Source organism: Salmo salar, unplaced genomic scaffold (assembly GCF_965601325.2).
Source record: "Salmo salar unplaced genomic scaffold, fSalSal1 ptg000117l, whole genome shotgun sequence".
Taxonomy (NCBI): Eukaryota; Metazoa; Chordata; class Actinopteri; order Salmoniformes; family Salmonidae; genus Salmo; species Salmo salar.
This window is the reverse complement of record NW_027675317.1, coordinates 613,234-630,243: the sequence shown is the minus strand read 5'-3', so window position 1 is coordinate 630,243 and position 17,010 is coordinate 613,234. Positions and strand designations below refer to the sequence as shown.

At 43.8% G+C, this 17,010-nt stretch overlaps 1 protein-coding gene across 1 annotated transcript; it reads right to left on the bottom strand.

Annotated features, from left to right (window-relative positions):
- Positions 1 to 9,713: 9,713 nt before the first annotated feature.
- Positions 9,714 to 11,217, bottom strand: LOC145865993 (uncharacterized). The gene has a single exon (XM_082970878.1). It carries the CDS (start codon positions 11,215 to 11,217, stop codon positions 9,844 to 9,846), a length of 1,374 nt encoding a protein of 457 aa, XP_082827004.1. The 3' UTR covers positions 9,714 to 9,843.
- Positions 11,218 to 17,010: the final 5,793 nt, after the last annotated feature.

Here is a 17,010-nt window from a genome sequence, read left to right as displayed (position 1 = left end):
GTTTGAGGGGAATGTAGAACGTTTACATTCTGTCAGAATGTGTTATTGTTAGACGTCAGGGATCCTATGGAAGAAGAAGGGCCACAGTCTGGAACAAGTCAACAGGACAGCCGTGAGGTGGGGAGGAGAAGGACCACAGTCTGGAACAAGTCAACAGGACAGCCGTGAGGTGGGGAGGAGAAGGGCCACAGTCTGGAACAAGTCAACAGGACAGCTGTGAGGTGGGGAGGAGAAGGGCCACAGTCTGGAACAAGTCAACAGGACAGCCGTGAGGTGGGGAGGAGAAGGACCACAGTCTGGAACAAGTCAACAGGACAGCCGTGAGGTGGGGAGGAGAAGGGCCACAGTCTGGTACAAGTCAACAGGACAGCCGTGAGGTGGGGAGGAGAAGGGCCACAGTCTAGAACAAGTCAACAGGACAGCCGTGAGGTGGGGAGGAGAAGGACCACAGTCTGGAACAAGTCAACAGGACAGCTGTGAGGTGGGGAGGAGAAGGGCCACAGTCTGGAACAAGTCATCAGGACAGCCGTGAGGTGGGGAGGAGAAGGGCCACAGTCTGGTACAAGTCAACAGGACAGCTGTGAGGTGGGGAGGAGAAGGACCACAGTCTGGAACAAGTCAACAGGACAGCCGTGAGGTGGGGAGGAGAAGGACCACAGTCTGGAACAAGTCAACAGGACAGCCGTGAGGTGGGGAGGAGAAGGGCCACAGTCTGGAACAAGTCATCAGGACAGCTGTGAGGTGGGGAGGAGAAGGGCCACAGTCTGGAACAAGTCATCAGGACAGCCGTGAGGTGGGGAGGAGAAGGACCACAGTCTGGAACAAGTCAACAGGACAGCCGTGAGGTGGGGAGGAGAAGGGCCACAGTCTGGAACAAGTCAACAGGACAGCCGTGAGGTGGGGAGGAGTGAGGAATTTAGGCTGAGGTCAGGTCAGGTCAAGTGAGGAAGAACTCATGTGACTAAAGTTCTGCCTAGCAACAGAGGTGTAATTCAACATCAGTTCACCGTCTCAACTCATACTGTATTGGAGCTGCAGCAGCTTCTACTAACGTTAGCTTCGTTAACTAACTAACTAAGGACGGTGACCTGTCCAGACCAGATGTTACAACGAACTGAATCGTCAATAGAGGTCTTCCTCTTTATATAGCCTGCTACAGCATGCAATACTATTAACTCACAAGGGGGCAGAACGTTACATGTACAATACTATCCCATTTTGGACACGTTACATGGACAATAGTATCCCATTTTGGAAACGTTACATGTACAATACTATCTCATTTTGGAAACGTTACATGGATAATACTATCCCATTTTGGAAACGTTACATGTACAATACTATCCCATTTTGGAAACGTTACATGTACAATACTATCCCATTTAGGAAACGTTACATGTACAATACTATCCCATTTTGGAAACGTTACATGTACAATACTATCCCATTTTGGAAACGTTACATAGACAATACTATCCCATTTTGGAAACGTTACATGTACAATACTATCCCATTTTGGAAACGTTACATGTCCGCCCCCTTGTGGAGGGAAATTAATATCTTAGATGGTAGCTCTAGATGGGATTCAAATGCATAATGGTATTAATACAGTGTCTAGACTACCTCTTTTGTATAAATGCCCTTCAGAATCCCAACACAGTATTGCCACGCAGCAAAATGTTGCATATAATATATAACACTTACTCTTGAGTTGCTGACTTGTTGCACCCTTGACAACTACTATGATTATTATTATTTGACCATGCTGGTCATTTATGAACATTTGAACATCTTGGCCATGTTCTGTTATAATCTCCACCCCGGCACAGCCAGAAGAGGACTGGCCACCCCTCATAGCCTGGTTCCTCTCTAGGTTTCTTTCTGGGTTTTGGCCTTTCTAGGGAGTTTTTCCTAGCCACCGTGCTTCTACACCTGCATTGCTTGCTGTTTGGGGTTTTAGGCTGGGTTTCTGTACAGCACTTTGAGATATCAGCTGATGTAAGAAGGGCTATATAAATAAATTGTATTTGATACAGATCTCTGTGAGGAACTATAGATCTCTGAGAGGAACTATACATTTACATTTAAGTCATTTAGCAGATGCTCTTATCCAGAGCGACTTACAAATTGGTGCATTCACCTTATGATATCCAGTGGAACAACCACTTTACAATAGTGCATCTAAATCTTTTAAGGGGGGGGGGGGGGGTTAGAAGGATTACTTTATCCTATCCTAGGTATTCCTTAAAGAGGTGGGGTTTCAGGTGTCTCCGGAAGGTGGTGATTGACTCCGCTGTCCTGGCGTCGTGAGGGAGCTTGTTCCACCATTGGGGTGCCAGAGCAGCGAACAGTTTTGACTGGGCTGAGCGGGAACTGTGCTTCCGCAGAGGTAGGGGGCCAGCAGGCCAGAGGTGGATGAACGCAGTGCCCTCGTTAGGGTGTAGGGACTGATCAGAGCCTTAAGGTACGGAGGTGCCGTTCCCCTCACAGCTCCGTAGGCAAGCACCATGGTCTTGTAGTGGATGCGAGCTTCAACTGGAAGCCAGTGGAGTGAGCGGAGGAGCGGGGTGACGTGAGAGAACTTGGGGAGGTTGAACACCAGACGGGATGCGGAGTTCTGGATGAGTTGTAGGGGTTTAATGGCACAGGCAGGGAGCCCAGCCAACAGGGAGTTGCAGTAATCCAGACGGGAGATGACAAGTGCCTGGATTAGGACCTGCGCCGCTTCCTGTGTGAGGCAGGGTCGTACTCTGCGAATGTTGTAGAGCATGAACCTACAGGATCGGGTCACCGCCTTGATGTTAGCGAAGAACGACAGGGTGTTGTCCAGGGTCACGCCAAGGTTCTTAGCACTCTGGGAGGAGGACACAATGGAGGTGTCAACCGTGATGGCGAGATCATGGAACGGGCAGTCCTTCCCCGGGAGGAAAAGCAGCTCCGTCTTGCCGAGGTTCAGCTTGAGGTGGTGATCCGTCATCCACACTGATTTGTCTGCCAGACATGCAGAGATGCGATTCGCCACCTGGTTATCAGAAGGGGGAAAGGAGAAGATTAATTGTGTGTTGTCTGCATAGCAATGATAGGAGAGACTATGTGAGGATATGACAGAGCCAAGTGACTTGGTGTATAGCGAGAATAGGAGAGGGCCGAGAACTGAGCCCTGGGGGACACCAGTGGTGAGAGCACGTGGTGCGGAGACAGATTCTCGCCACGCCACCTGGTAGGAGCGACCTGTCAGGTAGGACGCAATCCAAGAGTGGTCCGCGCCGGAGATGCCCAACTCGGAGAGGGTGGAGAGGAGGATCTGGTGGTTCACAGTATCAAAGGCAGCAGATAGGTCTAAAAGGATGAGAGCAGAGGAGAGAGAGTTAGCTTTAGCAGTGCGGAGAGCCTCCGTGACACAGAGAAGAGCAGTCTCAGTTGAATGACCAGACTTGAAACCTGACTGATTTGGATCAAGAAGGTCATTCTGAAAGAGATAGCAAGAGAGCTGGCCAAGGACGGCACGCTCAAGAGTTTTGGAGAGGAAAGAAAGAAAGAAGGGATACTGGTCTGTAGTTGTTGACATCGGAGGGATCGAGTGTAGGTTTTTTGAGAAGGGGTGCAACTCTCGCTCTCTTGAGGATGGAAGGGACATATCCAGTGGTCAAGGATGAGTTGATGAACGAGGTGAGGTAAGGGAGAAGGTCTCCGGAAATGGTCTGGAGGAGGGTCAAGCGGGCAGGTTGTTGGGCGGCCGGCCGTCACAAGTCGCAAGATTTCATCTGGAGAGAGAGGGGAGAAAGAGGTCAAAGCATAGGGTAGGGCAATGTGAGCAGGACCAGCGGTGTCGTTTGACTTAACAAACGAGGAGCGGATGTCGTCAACCTTCTTTTCAAAATGGTTGACGAAGTCATCCGCAGAGAAGGAGGAGGGGGGAGGGGGGAGGAGGATTCAGGAGGGAGGAGAAGGTAGCAAAGAGCTTCCTCGGGTTAGAGGCAGATGCTTGGAATTTAGAGTGGTAGAAATTGGCTTTAGCAGCAGAAACAGAGGAAGAAAATGTAGAGAGGAGGGAGTGAAAGGATGCCAGGTCCGCAGGGAGGCTAGTTTTCCTCCATTTCCGCTCGGCTGCCCGGAGCCCTGTTCTGTGAGCTCGCACTGAGTCGTCGAGCCACGGAGCAGGAGGGGAGGACCGAGCCGGCCGGGAGGATAGGGGACATAGAGAGTCAAAGGATGCAGAAAGGGAGGAGAGGAGGGTTGAGTAGGCAGAATCAGGAGATAGGTTGGAGAAGGATTGAGCAGAGGGAAGAGATGATAGGATGGAAGAGGAGAGAGTAGCGGGAGAGAGAGAGCGAAGGTTGCGACGGCGCAATACCACCCGAGTAGGGGCAGAGTGAGAAGTGTTGGAGGAGAGCGAGAGGGAAAAGGATACAAGGTAGTGGTCGGAGACTTGGAGGGGAGTTGCAATGAGATTAGTGGAAGAACAGCATCTAGTAAAGATGAGGTCAAGCGTATTGCCTGCCTTGTGAGTAGGGGGGAGGGTGAGAGGGTGAGAGGGTGAGGTCAAAAGAGGAGAGGAGTGGAAAGAAGGAGGCAGAGAGGAATGAGTCAAAGGTTGACATGGGGAGGTTAAAGTCACCCATAACTGTGAGGGGTGAGCCATCCTCAGGAAAGGAACTTATCAAGGCGTCAAGCTCATTGATGAACTCTCCAAGGGAACCTGGAGGGCAATAAATGATAAGGATGTTAAGCTTGAATGGGCTAGTGACTGTGACAGCATGGAATTCAAAGGAGGAGATAGACAGATGGGTCAGGGGAGAAAGAGAGAATGTCCACTTGGGAGAGATGAGGATTCCAGTGCCACCCCCCGCTGGCCAGATGCTCTCGGGGTATGCGAGAACACGTGGTCAGACGAGGAGAGAGCAGTAGGAGTAGCAGTGTTTTCTGTGGTAATCCATGTTTCCGTCAGCGCCAAGAAGTCGAGGGACTGGAGCGTAGCATAGGCTGAGATGAACTCTGCCTTGTTGGCCACAGACCGGCAGTTCCAGAGGCTGCCGGAGACCTGGAACTCCATGTGGGTTGTGCGCACAGGGACTAGGTAACCTCGATAGTTTATCTGTACTACACCTTTATCATGATACAAAGGCAACTATGTAGCTAGCTAATGTAACACTAATCAAGACGTTCCTTTGTAATGTATTGAGTTTCTACAGTGCTGCTAGTCGGTAAAGTTGGCTAGCTAGCAGTGGTGTTGACTAAGTTTGACTAGGTTTAGAAAACAGCGTCGCGGCGGACGAAAATAGCTGGCTAGCTAACCTCGAAAATTACTCTAAACTACACAAAGACAGCAAAGACAGCTATGTAGCTAGCTAACACTACACTAATCAAATCGTTCCGTTGTAATGTATTACTTTCTGCAGTGCTACAGTGCTGCTATTGGTAAAGTTGGCTAACTAGCGGTGGCTGTGGAGTTGACTGTTAGGAAAACGGCGCCGCTGCGAGCTGGCTAGCTAACCTCGATAATTTCTCTAAAGTTGGCGGTAAACTACACAATTATCTTTGATACAAAGACAGCAAAGACAACTATGTAGCTAGCTAACACTACACTAATCAAATCGTTCCGTTGTAATGTATTTAGTTTCTACAGTGCTACAGTGCTGCTGTTGGTAATGTAGGCTAGCTAGCAGTGGCTGTGGTGATGACTAGGTTTGGAAAACGGTGTCGCGGCGGACGAAAATAGCTGGCTAGCTAACCTCGATAATTTCTCTAAACTACACCACTATCTTTGATACAACGACAGCAAAGACAGCTATGTAGCTAGCTAAAATTGCTCAGATCAAACAAATCAAACCGTTGTAATGTAGTGAAATGTAATATTACCTGCGGAGCGAAGTGCAGCACGACTACTCGCTCCAAACCCGGAAGTTTCTATAGATCTCTGAGAGGAACTATAGATCTCTGTGAGGAACTATAGACCTCTAGGAGGAACTATAGACCTCTAGGAGGAACTATAGATCTCTAGGAGGAACTATAGATCTCTGTGAGGAACTATAGATCTCTAGGAGGAACTATAGACCTCTAGGAGGAACTATAGACCTCTAGGAGGAACTATAGATCTCTAGGAGGAACTATAGATCTCTGTGAGGAACTACAGACCTCTGTGAGGAACTATAGACCTCTAGGAGGAACTACAGATCTCTGTGAGGAACTACAGACCTCTGTGAGGAACTATAGATCTCTGTGAGGAACTATAGATCTCTGAGAGGAACTATAGATCTCTGAGAGGAACTATAGATCTCTAGGAGGAACTATAGATCTCTGTGAGGAACTATAGATCTCTAGGAGGAACTATAGACCTCTAGGAGGAACTATAGACCTCTAGGAGGAACTATAGACCTCTAGGAGGAACTATAGATCTCTGTGAGGAACTACAGACATCTAGGATGAACAACAGATCTCTGTGAGGAACTACAGACCTCTGTGAGGAACTATAGATCTCTGTGAGGAACTATAGATCTCTGTGAGGAACTATAGATCTCTAGGAGGAACTATAGATCTCTAGGAGGAACTATAGATCTCTAGGAGGAACTATAGATCTCTAGGAGGAACTATAGATCTCTAGGAGGAACTATAGATCTCTGTGAGGAACTATAGATCTCTGTGAGGAACTACAGACCTCTAGGAGGAACTACAGATCTCTGTGAGGAACTACAGACCTCTAGGAGGAACTACAGATCTCTGTGAGGAACTATAGATCTCTGTGAGGAACTATAGATCTCTAGGAGGAACTATAGATCTCTAGGAGGAACTATAGATCTCTAGGAGGAACTATAGATATCTGTGAGGAACTATAGATCTCTGTGAGGAACTATAGATCTCTAGGAGGAACTATAGATCTCTGTGAGGAACTATAGATCTCTGTGAGGAACTATAGATCTCTAGGAGGAACTATAAATCTCTGTGAGGAACTATAGATCTCTATGTTACTATCCAAACATCAGATTAAGACTCAGTCACACAACTCTCATATCCACAGTCACACAACTCTCATATCACAGTCACACAATGCTATTCCCAAACATACCTAATCAATTAGTTGTTTTTCAACAATATTTTAACCTGCAGGAATATCTTCACATTTCTATCTCATGGTTAGTTGCTAGGATAATGTAACTCATACATGTACATATTTCAATACTTCTAAAATGGGGTCCAGGTTTAAAACAATTACAGGTTTAAAACAATTACAGGTGCACCGTACTATCATAAATGGTCTGTGTGGTTTCCCTGAGATCCCAAGTTTGAGGGATCCCTCATGCACCCTTTACCCAGGTCGTCAGGAGCGGTCACCAAGTCAAGATTCACATTCCCATCGCCAAATGTGGTGGTTAATTTCTTTAATATCAAATGAGGAGACAAACTTATGACACAAGTCAGAGTTATTCTTAAAATCAATCTTTATTCACTTATAAAGGAGCAGGTCAATACAACGTACACATATAAAGTGAATCAATTGAGTGCTCTACGATAAATGATGGCTGGTCGACGAATCACCCCCAGATGATTCGTTGAGAGCCACGATACAAAAGTACAAAGGTCTTTTACAGCCAAGACACACCCCTTTTAACCTACATGACCAACAACAGATGTATAGAACGGGTCACAAGGTTAAGACTTGTATGAAAGATACTTATAAATTCTCAGCAGAGACTATCTGCTGTAAAAACAGTACTCTTTGTGTAGAGACCAGGGTCTGGCCCTGGGGTCATCTCTCCCTGGTACCATATAGAACAGAAACATTAACTCATGCTCTGGAATGCAGTCTCTTTAGGTTTTATCACCCAAAAGACATTGTAAATCTCCTGTCAGTGTTTTCTCCCAGAGGCCCATCCTCAGTAAAACACACAGACACAATAGTTCCAAGAACCCTCTATTCTGTTGCATAAAACAACCATTTGATGCAATAAAAGTATTATAACATAATGTTGCAATTTTGCTCTCAGTGTCCACTGAAAGTTGACTAGTAACAACAACTGGGACATAAAAGACACCCACCATGAGACCCACTAAATCTGCCCAAGAAGAGGCAAACAGAAGAAAAACCCACACCAAACTTAAAGACAGGAAGCAAACCAAAAAGGTGGAGCAACTAAAGGTGTTGACTCTCCACATGTATCAAGACAACTGGAGCACTGGGCCAGACACTCTTAAATAGAACCTGGACCAGCTCAGGTGAAACACCTTCCCACTAACGAGATGGACAAGCCAGCACAGGTGTAACACATACTGACTAACGAGGTGACACCAATCAGTGCGTCCTACGTGCTAACGAGCTAGACGGGCTAACGAGCTAGACGTGCTAACGAGCTAGACGTGCTAACGAGCTAGACGTGCTAAAGTCCAACCTCAAAACATAAATGGAAAAACCAAAGACTGTAACACCTTACGAGAATGCTCACCACCAACAGAAAACAACTTTTATTTCACATTATAATCAACTACAATGCTTCACCTTCACCAATATAAACATGGTGTCTACTGGCTGTCAACAATTAAAAACAAGAAAAAAAATTTTTTTTCCCCCCACTAGAACTCTCGAACGAGCCCAAACAACACATATCCAAAACGGAAAAACGTGCAGTCAAGATAAGATCCATGACAACTCACAGGCTAAACGCAAAACACAAAACAGCCCACCTTGAGAAAATCAGAAACCAAGATGTCCTCACCATGGACACTCACCATGGACTGCAATATCCATAGTAACTTTCCACACCTCACTGCAGAGCTTCTCTCTCTTTTCAGGGTTCACTAGATAGGCATGTTGTTGGATCAGGCCCAGTCCAAAATGTCATGCTCTAGTACATTTGGTTTGGCACATCTGAGAATGAACCCTGATATTCTAAAAGCAGGGCAACAATGTCAATATAATTGTACCAAAAATGTCAGTTGGTTGCATTAAAAATAATCATTACTAAATGTTACATGAAATGTAAATATGAAATATTTGGTTGCATAGTCTACTTTCAACAGCTTTTCAATGACATGTTGCTAGGTGGGATATCCCCAATGTCAAAACACAGTTTTAACGTGTCCAAATCAATAACCAATATGCAGAAACAGTTTGTGATATTGAAAACCTAAACATAAAATGTGCTATATACACAAACATCTGCCACAATAATCATATTACTTGGATTTTTTTTAAACAAGCACCTTTATAAAACTGCACAAGTAGCAATAAATCACTGATATCGATTAGGGGGGAAATCAGGTTGTACGTGCTGTTGAAACTAACACAACTAAAAAAACACATGGAAATGGAGATATATTTTACCTCACTGGTTAGAGGACAACATGCAGAAGACAGTCAGCTACATTTTGGAGTGATGCATTTAAATGTAGGGGTCGCTAAACAAAGGAACACAACACTTATTTGTCATAACTCATAGATATCATGTTGAAATCATTTGTGCGAGAGGAGGGAGATGAGGTTGCACCTCCTGTTAAAACTAACAGCTCAAAAACCACACAGAATCTGGGAATAATGTGTACATCACTGGTTAGAGGACAACTTGTAGAAAACAGCTAGCTACATTTTGAAGTGGTGCATTTTGATTCCAGTGGGTCACCAACATGGTAAATGTAACACAGCTCTTTTTGTGTTAGTCACTTTTAGTTAAATCACATAAATAGTAACTCTTCCATTTCAGAGCCTGGATTTTCCCCCTGAGGCTAATATCCATATCATGTTGAAATCAATAGAACAGGGGACAAACGTTTAGGGTTCTACATTGTGACATCATTAAAATACTCCTACTACAATGTTAAAACATTCCACATTGTGACATTAATTCATTGATATCATGAAACAACTCCTTCATGTATTTTCTGATGTTTGATCAGATGTCTTTTATCGGAGTATCTCTTGTTACATTGATCACAGCTATAAGGTTTCTCTCCTGTGTGTGTTCTCTGGTGTAGAGTCAGAGTGCTAGATGTAGTAAAACTCTTCCCACATTGATCACAGCTATAAGGTTTCTCTCCTGTGTGTGTTCTCTGGTGTTGAGTCAGAGTGCTAGATGCAGCAAACCTCTTCCCACATTGACCACAGCTATAAGGTTTTTCTCCCGTGTGTGTTCTTTGGTGTATCTTCAGTTTGCCAGATTGAACAAAACTCTTGCCACATCGAGTACAGCTATAGGGTTTCTCTCCTGTGTGTCTTCTCTGGTGCATCTTCAGTTCTCCAGATTGAACAAAACTCTTCCCACATTGAGTACAGCTATAGGGTTTCTCTCCTGTGTGTCTTCTTTGGTGTATCGTCAGATGGTTAGATTTTAAAAAAAACTTCCCACATCGAGTACAGCTATAGGGTTTCTCTCCTGTGTGTGTTCTCTGGTGAAGAGTCAGATTGCGCAAGCAAGTAAAACTCTTCCCACACTCATCACAGATATACGGTTTCTCTCCTGTGTGTATTCTCTGGTGTGATATCAGGCTGCTTCGATGAGTAAAACTCTTCCCACATTGATCACAGCTAAAAGGTTTCTCTCCTGTGTGTTTTCTCTGGTGGAATTTCAGGCTGGTTGATTGAGTAAAACTCTTCCCACATTCATCACAGCTATATGGTTTCTCTCCTGTGTGTGTTCTCTGGTGTGTTATCAGGTTGCCTAGTTGAGTAAAACTCTTCCCACATTGATCACAGCTAAAAGGTTTCTCTCCTGTGTGTGTTCTCTGGTGTAATTTCAGGCTGGTTGAACGAGTAAAACTCTTCCCACATTCATCACAGCTAGAAAGTTTCTCTCCTGTGTGTATTCTCTGGTGTGATATCAGGCTGCTTCGATGAGTAAAACTCTTCCCACATTCATCACAGCTATAAGATTTCTCTCCTGTGCGTGTTCTTTGGTGTACAATAAGATGGCTAGATGTATCAAAACTCTTCCCACATTGAGTACAGCAATAAGCTTTCTCTACTGTGTGGCTTCTCCGATGAATTTTAATGCCTGATGAGGTGAATCTCTTCCCACAGTCAGAGAGGTTAATTATCTTCCCTGTGGGTCTCTGCTGGTGTTTCTTGAGGAGTTCTGATCTGGAGAGACTCTTCTCTGCCTCATCAGCATCATGAGGTTGTTGAGGCTCCCCAGAGGATCCACGATAGTCCCGTCTCTCTCCTGTGTGAATGACAAAGTCATACAGATGGTTAAAGGCCCACAACAGCAGAAATCCACTGTAAAAGGTCATGCCAACAGCGTAGCCATGATGTTGTACAACAATTGACATCTGTAATGAATGTAATGATTACTTGACATTTGTCTTAAAATGAGCAACAATAGTCATATTTTGTCTTGTTTTCACATTAGTAGTAACATCTAAGATTGGAGGCCCTTTTCTATGTTTGCTGGTGAGAAAAGATTTTTGCTCAGGGGAGTAACCTCCATTACCAGGTTGCTTATGAGTTCATTTCACACTACTTTGGATTATAATTGTCAGGCTCGCTTGAATCTCCTGCTTAATATGTTTGTGTCGTCATCGCAAATCAACCGCTTTGTACTTAAAAAACACTTCAACCAGTAAAATGCTCTTTGGCTTTTCCATCAGCCTGACAATGAGGGTTTGTACACTGTTTGCCAAATTGGCCCATAACTTCACCTAACAACAAATATAGACCTACTGTTGGACCCATAACTTCACCTAACAATAACATAGACCTACTGTAGGACCCATAACTTCACCTAACAATAACATAGACCTACTGTAGGACCCATAACTTCACCTAACAACAACAACATAGACCTACTGTAGGACCCATAACTTCACCTAACAACAAATATAGGAAAATAGCTCTGTGTGTTGAACAATAGCCTATCCATCAAGGAACAGTTCTCTACACATTATGAGCTAAGTATCTCAGTTTCCAAACGGACTAACGAGACCCTACAGTAAATCAAGCAGACAATAGCACATTATAAACATCAATTTGTTAGGGATGTTGGATCCAACGTGGAGCACGGCATAACTGTCTTTACCAGAGTAATGAATGAAGAAGCACTTTGGTTGTTGTTGCATGTCGTGATGTTTGTAATTTGACTGGCATTCAGAAAAGTATTTCCTGGATCTTCTGATAGTTGATCATGTGACTGTAACTAAACATCTACAGTATTAAGTATTATGTGTAATTATTGAAGAACTGCGTTAATGACAGTATCCATTTGAGTGTTGTCAATAAAGCTAAGATTAAAAAAAAAAAAAAATGTATTTCACCTTTATTTAACCAGGTAGGCTAGTTGAGAACAAGTTCTCATTTACAACTGCAACCTGGCCAAGATAAAGCAAAGCAGTGCGACAAAAACAACAGAGTTACACGTTGGATAAACAAACGAACAGTCAATAACACAATAGAAAAATCTATATATAGTGTGTGCAAATGGAGTACGGAGGTAAGGCAATAAATAGGCCATAGTAGTGAAGTAATTACAATTTAACACTGGAGTGATAGATGTTCAAGTAGAAATACTGGTGTGCAAAAGAGCAAAAAAACGTAAATAAAAACATGGGGATGAGGTAGGCAGTTGGATGGGCTATTTACAGATGGGCTGTGTACAGCTGCAGCGATCGGTAAGCTGCTCAGATAGCTGATGCTTAAAGTTAGTGAGGGAGATATAAGTCTCCAACTCCAGCGATTTTTGCAATTCGTTCCAGTCACTGGCAGCAGAGAACTGGAAGGAAATGCAGCCAAAGTAGGTGTTGGCTTTGGGGATGACCAGTGAGATATACCTCCTGGAGCGCGTGCTATGGGTGGGTGTTGCTATGGTGACCAGTGAGCTGAGTGAAGTCGGCCTAGCAAAGACTTATAGATGACCTGGAGCCAGTGGGTTTGGCGACGAATATGTATACCAGGTCGATTAGAAAGGCCTGCTCGCAGAAGTGTTCTAGGGAGCATTTGACAGTGATGAGGGGTGGCCGTTTGACCGCAAACCCATAACGGATGCAAGCGATGAGGCAGTAATCTCTGAGATCCTGATTGAAAACAGCAGAGGTGTATTTGGAGGGCAAGTTGGTCAGGATAATATCTACGCGGGTACCCATGTTTACAGATTTAGGGGTTGTACCTGGTGGGTTCCTTGATAATTTGTGTGAGATTGAGGGCATCTAGCTTGAATTGTTAACCTCACTAGGGTAAACTTGGTAGATTTGGATAGAAAACACTCTAAAGTTTCCAAAACTGTTAAAATAATGTCTGTGAGTATAACAGAACTGATATGACAGGCAAAAACCTGAGAAAAATACATCCAGGAAGTGGGATTTGTTGTTGTTGTAGTTTTCCATTGACTGCCTATACAGATTCCATTGACTTAGGTCTCAAATTGCACTTCCTAGGGCTTCCACTAGATGTCAACAGTCTTTAGAAATAGTTTCAGGCTTGCATCCTGAAAAATGAGAGTGTAAGACCACTCTGAATGAGTGGACCATTCAGTATCTCAGAGATTTTTCATGCGCGAGACCGAGAGCGCACCTTTCTTGTTTACCTTTTATATTGACGACGTTATTGTCCGGTTGAAATGTTATATATTATTTAGGCTAAAAACAACCTGAAGATTGATTATAAACATCGTTTGACATGTTTCTACGAACTTTACTGATACTTTTCGGATTTTTCGTCTGGCTGTTGTGATTGCCTTTGAGCCTGTGGATTACTGAACAAAACGCATGAACAAAACGGAGGTTTTTGGATATAAAGAGAGACTTTATCGAACAAAACAAACATTTATTGAGTAAATGGGAGTCTTGTGAGTTGCAACGATATGAAGATCATCAAAAGTAAGTGATTCATTTTATCGCTATTTCTGACTTGTGTAACTCCTCTACTTGGCTGGTAACTGTTACTAATGATTTGTCTGCTGGGCGCTGTTCTCAGATAATCGCATGGTATGCTTTCACGGTAAAGCCTTTTTGAAATCTGACACCGTGGTTTGATTAACAAGAAGTTAATCTTTAAACCGATGTATAACACTTGAATGTTTTATGAATTCTTATAATGAGTATTTCTGTTTTTGAATTTGGTGCTCTGCAATTTCACTGGATGTTGGCCATGTGGGACGGTAGTGTCCCACACCCCCTAGAGAGGTTAAGCATATCACAGTTTAGGTCACCTAACAGAACAAACTCTGAAGATAGATGGGGGCCAATCAATTCACATATGGTGTCCAGGGCACAGCTGGGAGCTGAGGGGGGTCTGTAACAGGCGGCAACAGTGAGAGACTTATTTCTGGAGAGATTCATTTTTTTAATTAAAAGCTCGAACTGTTTGGGCTTAGACCTGGAAAGTATGATAGAACATTGCAGGCCATCTCTGCAGTAGATTGCAACTCCTCTCATTTTGATGGAAAATGTTGTAGTGGGGATGGAAATTTCAGAATTTTTGGTGACCTTCCAAAGCCAGGATTCAGACACGGCAAGGACATCAAGGTTGGCGGAGTGTGCTAAAGCAGTGAGTAAAACAAACTTAGGGAGGAGGCTTCTGATGTTAACATGCATGAAACCAAGGCTTTTACGGTTACAGAAGTCAACAAATGAGAGCACCTGGGGACACACAGGGCCTGGGATAACCTCTACATCACCAGAGGAGTAGGGTGAGGGTACGGCAAAAGGCTTTCAGAACTGGTCAGCTCCCTCTAGTCAGGTTATAGTGATGACTGGCTCCCTCTAGTCAGGTTATAGTGATGACTGGCTCCCTCCCTCTAGTCAGGTTATAGTGATGACTGGCTCCCTCCCTCTAGTCAGGTTATAGTGATGACTGGCTCCCTCCCTCTAGTCAGGTTATAATGATGACTGGCTCCCTCCCTCTAGTCAGGTTATAGTGATGACTGGCTCCCTCCCTCTAGTCAGGTTATAGTGATGACTGGCTCCCTCCAGTCAGGTTATAGTGATGACTGGCTCCCTCTAGTCAGGTTATAGTGATGACTGGCTCCCTCTAGTCAGGTTATAGTGATGACTGGCTCCCTCTAGTCAGGTTATAGTGATGACTGGCTCCCTCTAGTCAGGTTATAGTGATGACTGGCTCCCTCCCTCTAGTCAGGTTATAGTGATGACTGGCTCCCTCTAGTCAGGTTATAGTGATGACTGGCTCCTTCCAGTCAGGTTATGTTGACGACTGGCTCCCTCGTCATTTGTGTGTTTTAATTATTTAATGAAATAGCATGCTTAAAGCATCAGACAAGTTCAGTACATATAGTTGATTTTATTAAAACACATGGGGTGATTGGTAGAAAGAACAGATGACTCTTGGTTGACCAAGATGTATTTTAGTTGGGGACAGCACTAGAACATGATTTTGGGGCTCCCGAGTGGCGCAGCGGACACTGCATCTCAGTGCTTGAGGCATCACTACAGACACCCTGGTTCAAATCCAGGCTGTATCACAACCGGCCGTGATTTGGAGTCCCATAGGGCGGCGCACAACTGGCCCAGCGTCGTCAGTCATTGTAAATAAGAATTTTTTCTTAACTGACTTGCCTAGTTAAATAAAGGTTACGTTGAAATAAATTTAAAAAATTGTGTTTCATGACAAACCATTTTTTACAAATCCGGCAAGGCACCAACTTTGAGAAGGTTTCAAACCAATTCATGAATGTAATTGAATCTAGGTATGTCTTGCCTTTAATGTAATGGCATGAAAAAAAATTGGCTGAATTTTATACAATGACTTATCAACAGCTCTAACAATTTGACCCCCACAGGAAATCTTCACTGGCAGTTATAGAATATACTATATAGCCTAGAAACCTGGTTAAACTATCATTATGACATCCTGGATGAATTCTAGAATATACTATATAGCCTAGAAACCTGGTTAAACTATCATTATGACATCATGGATGAATTCTAGAATATACTATATAGCCTAGAAACCTGGTTAAACTATCATTATGACATCATGGATGAATTCTAGAATATACTATATATCCTAGAAACCTGGTTAAACTATCATTATGACATCATGGATGAATTCTAGAATATACTATATAGCCTAGAAACCTGGTTAAACTATCATTATGACATCATGGATGGCCAGTCTTTGTATTCATAGTGTAGTGAATTCAGGGGGAGGCCCTGAGCTGAACTCAAACCTGGGTCCAGCGACTGTCATGCCAACACCTTATAACTGTTACGCCAAGATGTCTAAACTTCTTGAAGAGGTTGCTAGGTGTTGGGTTACGGTTTCTACAATAGCTTTCTCTATGAATTTGAGAGTGGTTACACTTCTTCCCCCATTCCTCAGCTGTTTACCAAACCAAGCCTCTGGGCAGCCATTTTGTTGCCGTTTAAAAAACCCACACAACCCATCAATCTGCAGTTCAAACAATAACAAAGCTGTAATTCCACCACTGTTTTGGTAATAAGATGATTATGGGGTTGGAGAAATGTAACTACTTTCAAATTCATAGACAGACCTATGGATGCAAGGACTGACCATCCATGATATCAACATTATAGTTTTAACCATGTTGAGGGTATACAGTGTTGATTTACATTTCTTTACTCTAATGTTTAGAACCAAGCTTATTTGGGGATCTGATGGGGTACAACAGTTGAACTAAGCTCATGAGGCATGTGTTATATTCTTCAAGAATCAATGGCTATAAATAAATAATTTAAAAGTCCAAATATAGATGTAGCTATTGCAGATTTCCGCTTTAACACCACACATCAGTTCAACAACTGCAGAGTTTGTGCCTCTGTATTTAAGACAGTACTTACTAGTGTTAATCAGGGAACGGTTTCTCAAAACCATCTTATGGCTAAGTTCACCGTTAGAACCATTGGACGCCTTAAGATGCGTTTGGGAAACCGGGCCCAGATGTCCAGTTTCCTCCTCTATCGATGTAACAGTCATCTCCCCCTCTTCCTCTTCATAAACTGCATCCTCCTCTTCTTTTACTGTAACATCCTCCTCCTCTTTCACTCTGAACGCATATTTTTCTTCTTTCACAGTAACGGCCTCACCCTCTACTTCTTGTTTTACTGTGATGTTCT

Bases quoted from the DNA above. Each gene is read 5' to 3' on its own strand.
- LOC145865993 (XM_082970878.1), bottom strand. From the start codon at position 11,217: ATGACCTTTTACAGTGGATTTCTGCTGTTGTGGGCCTTTAACCATCTG.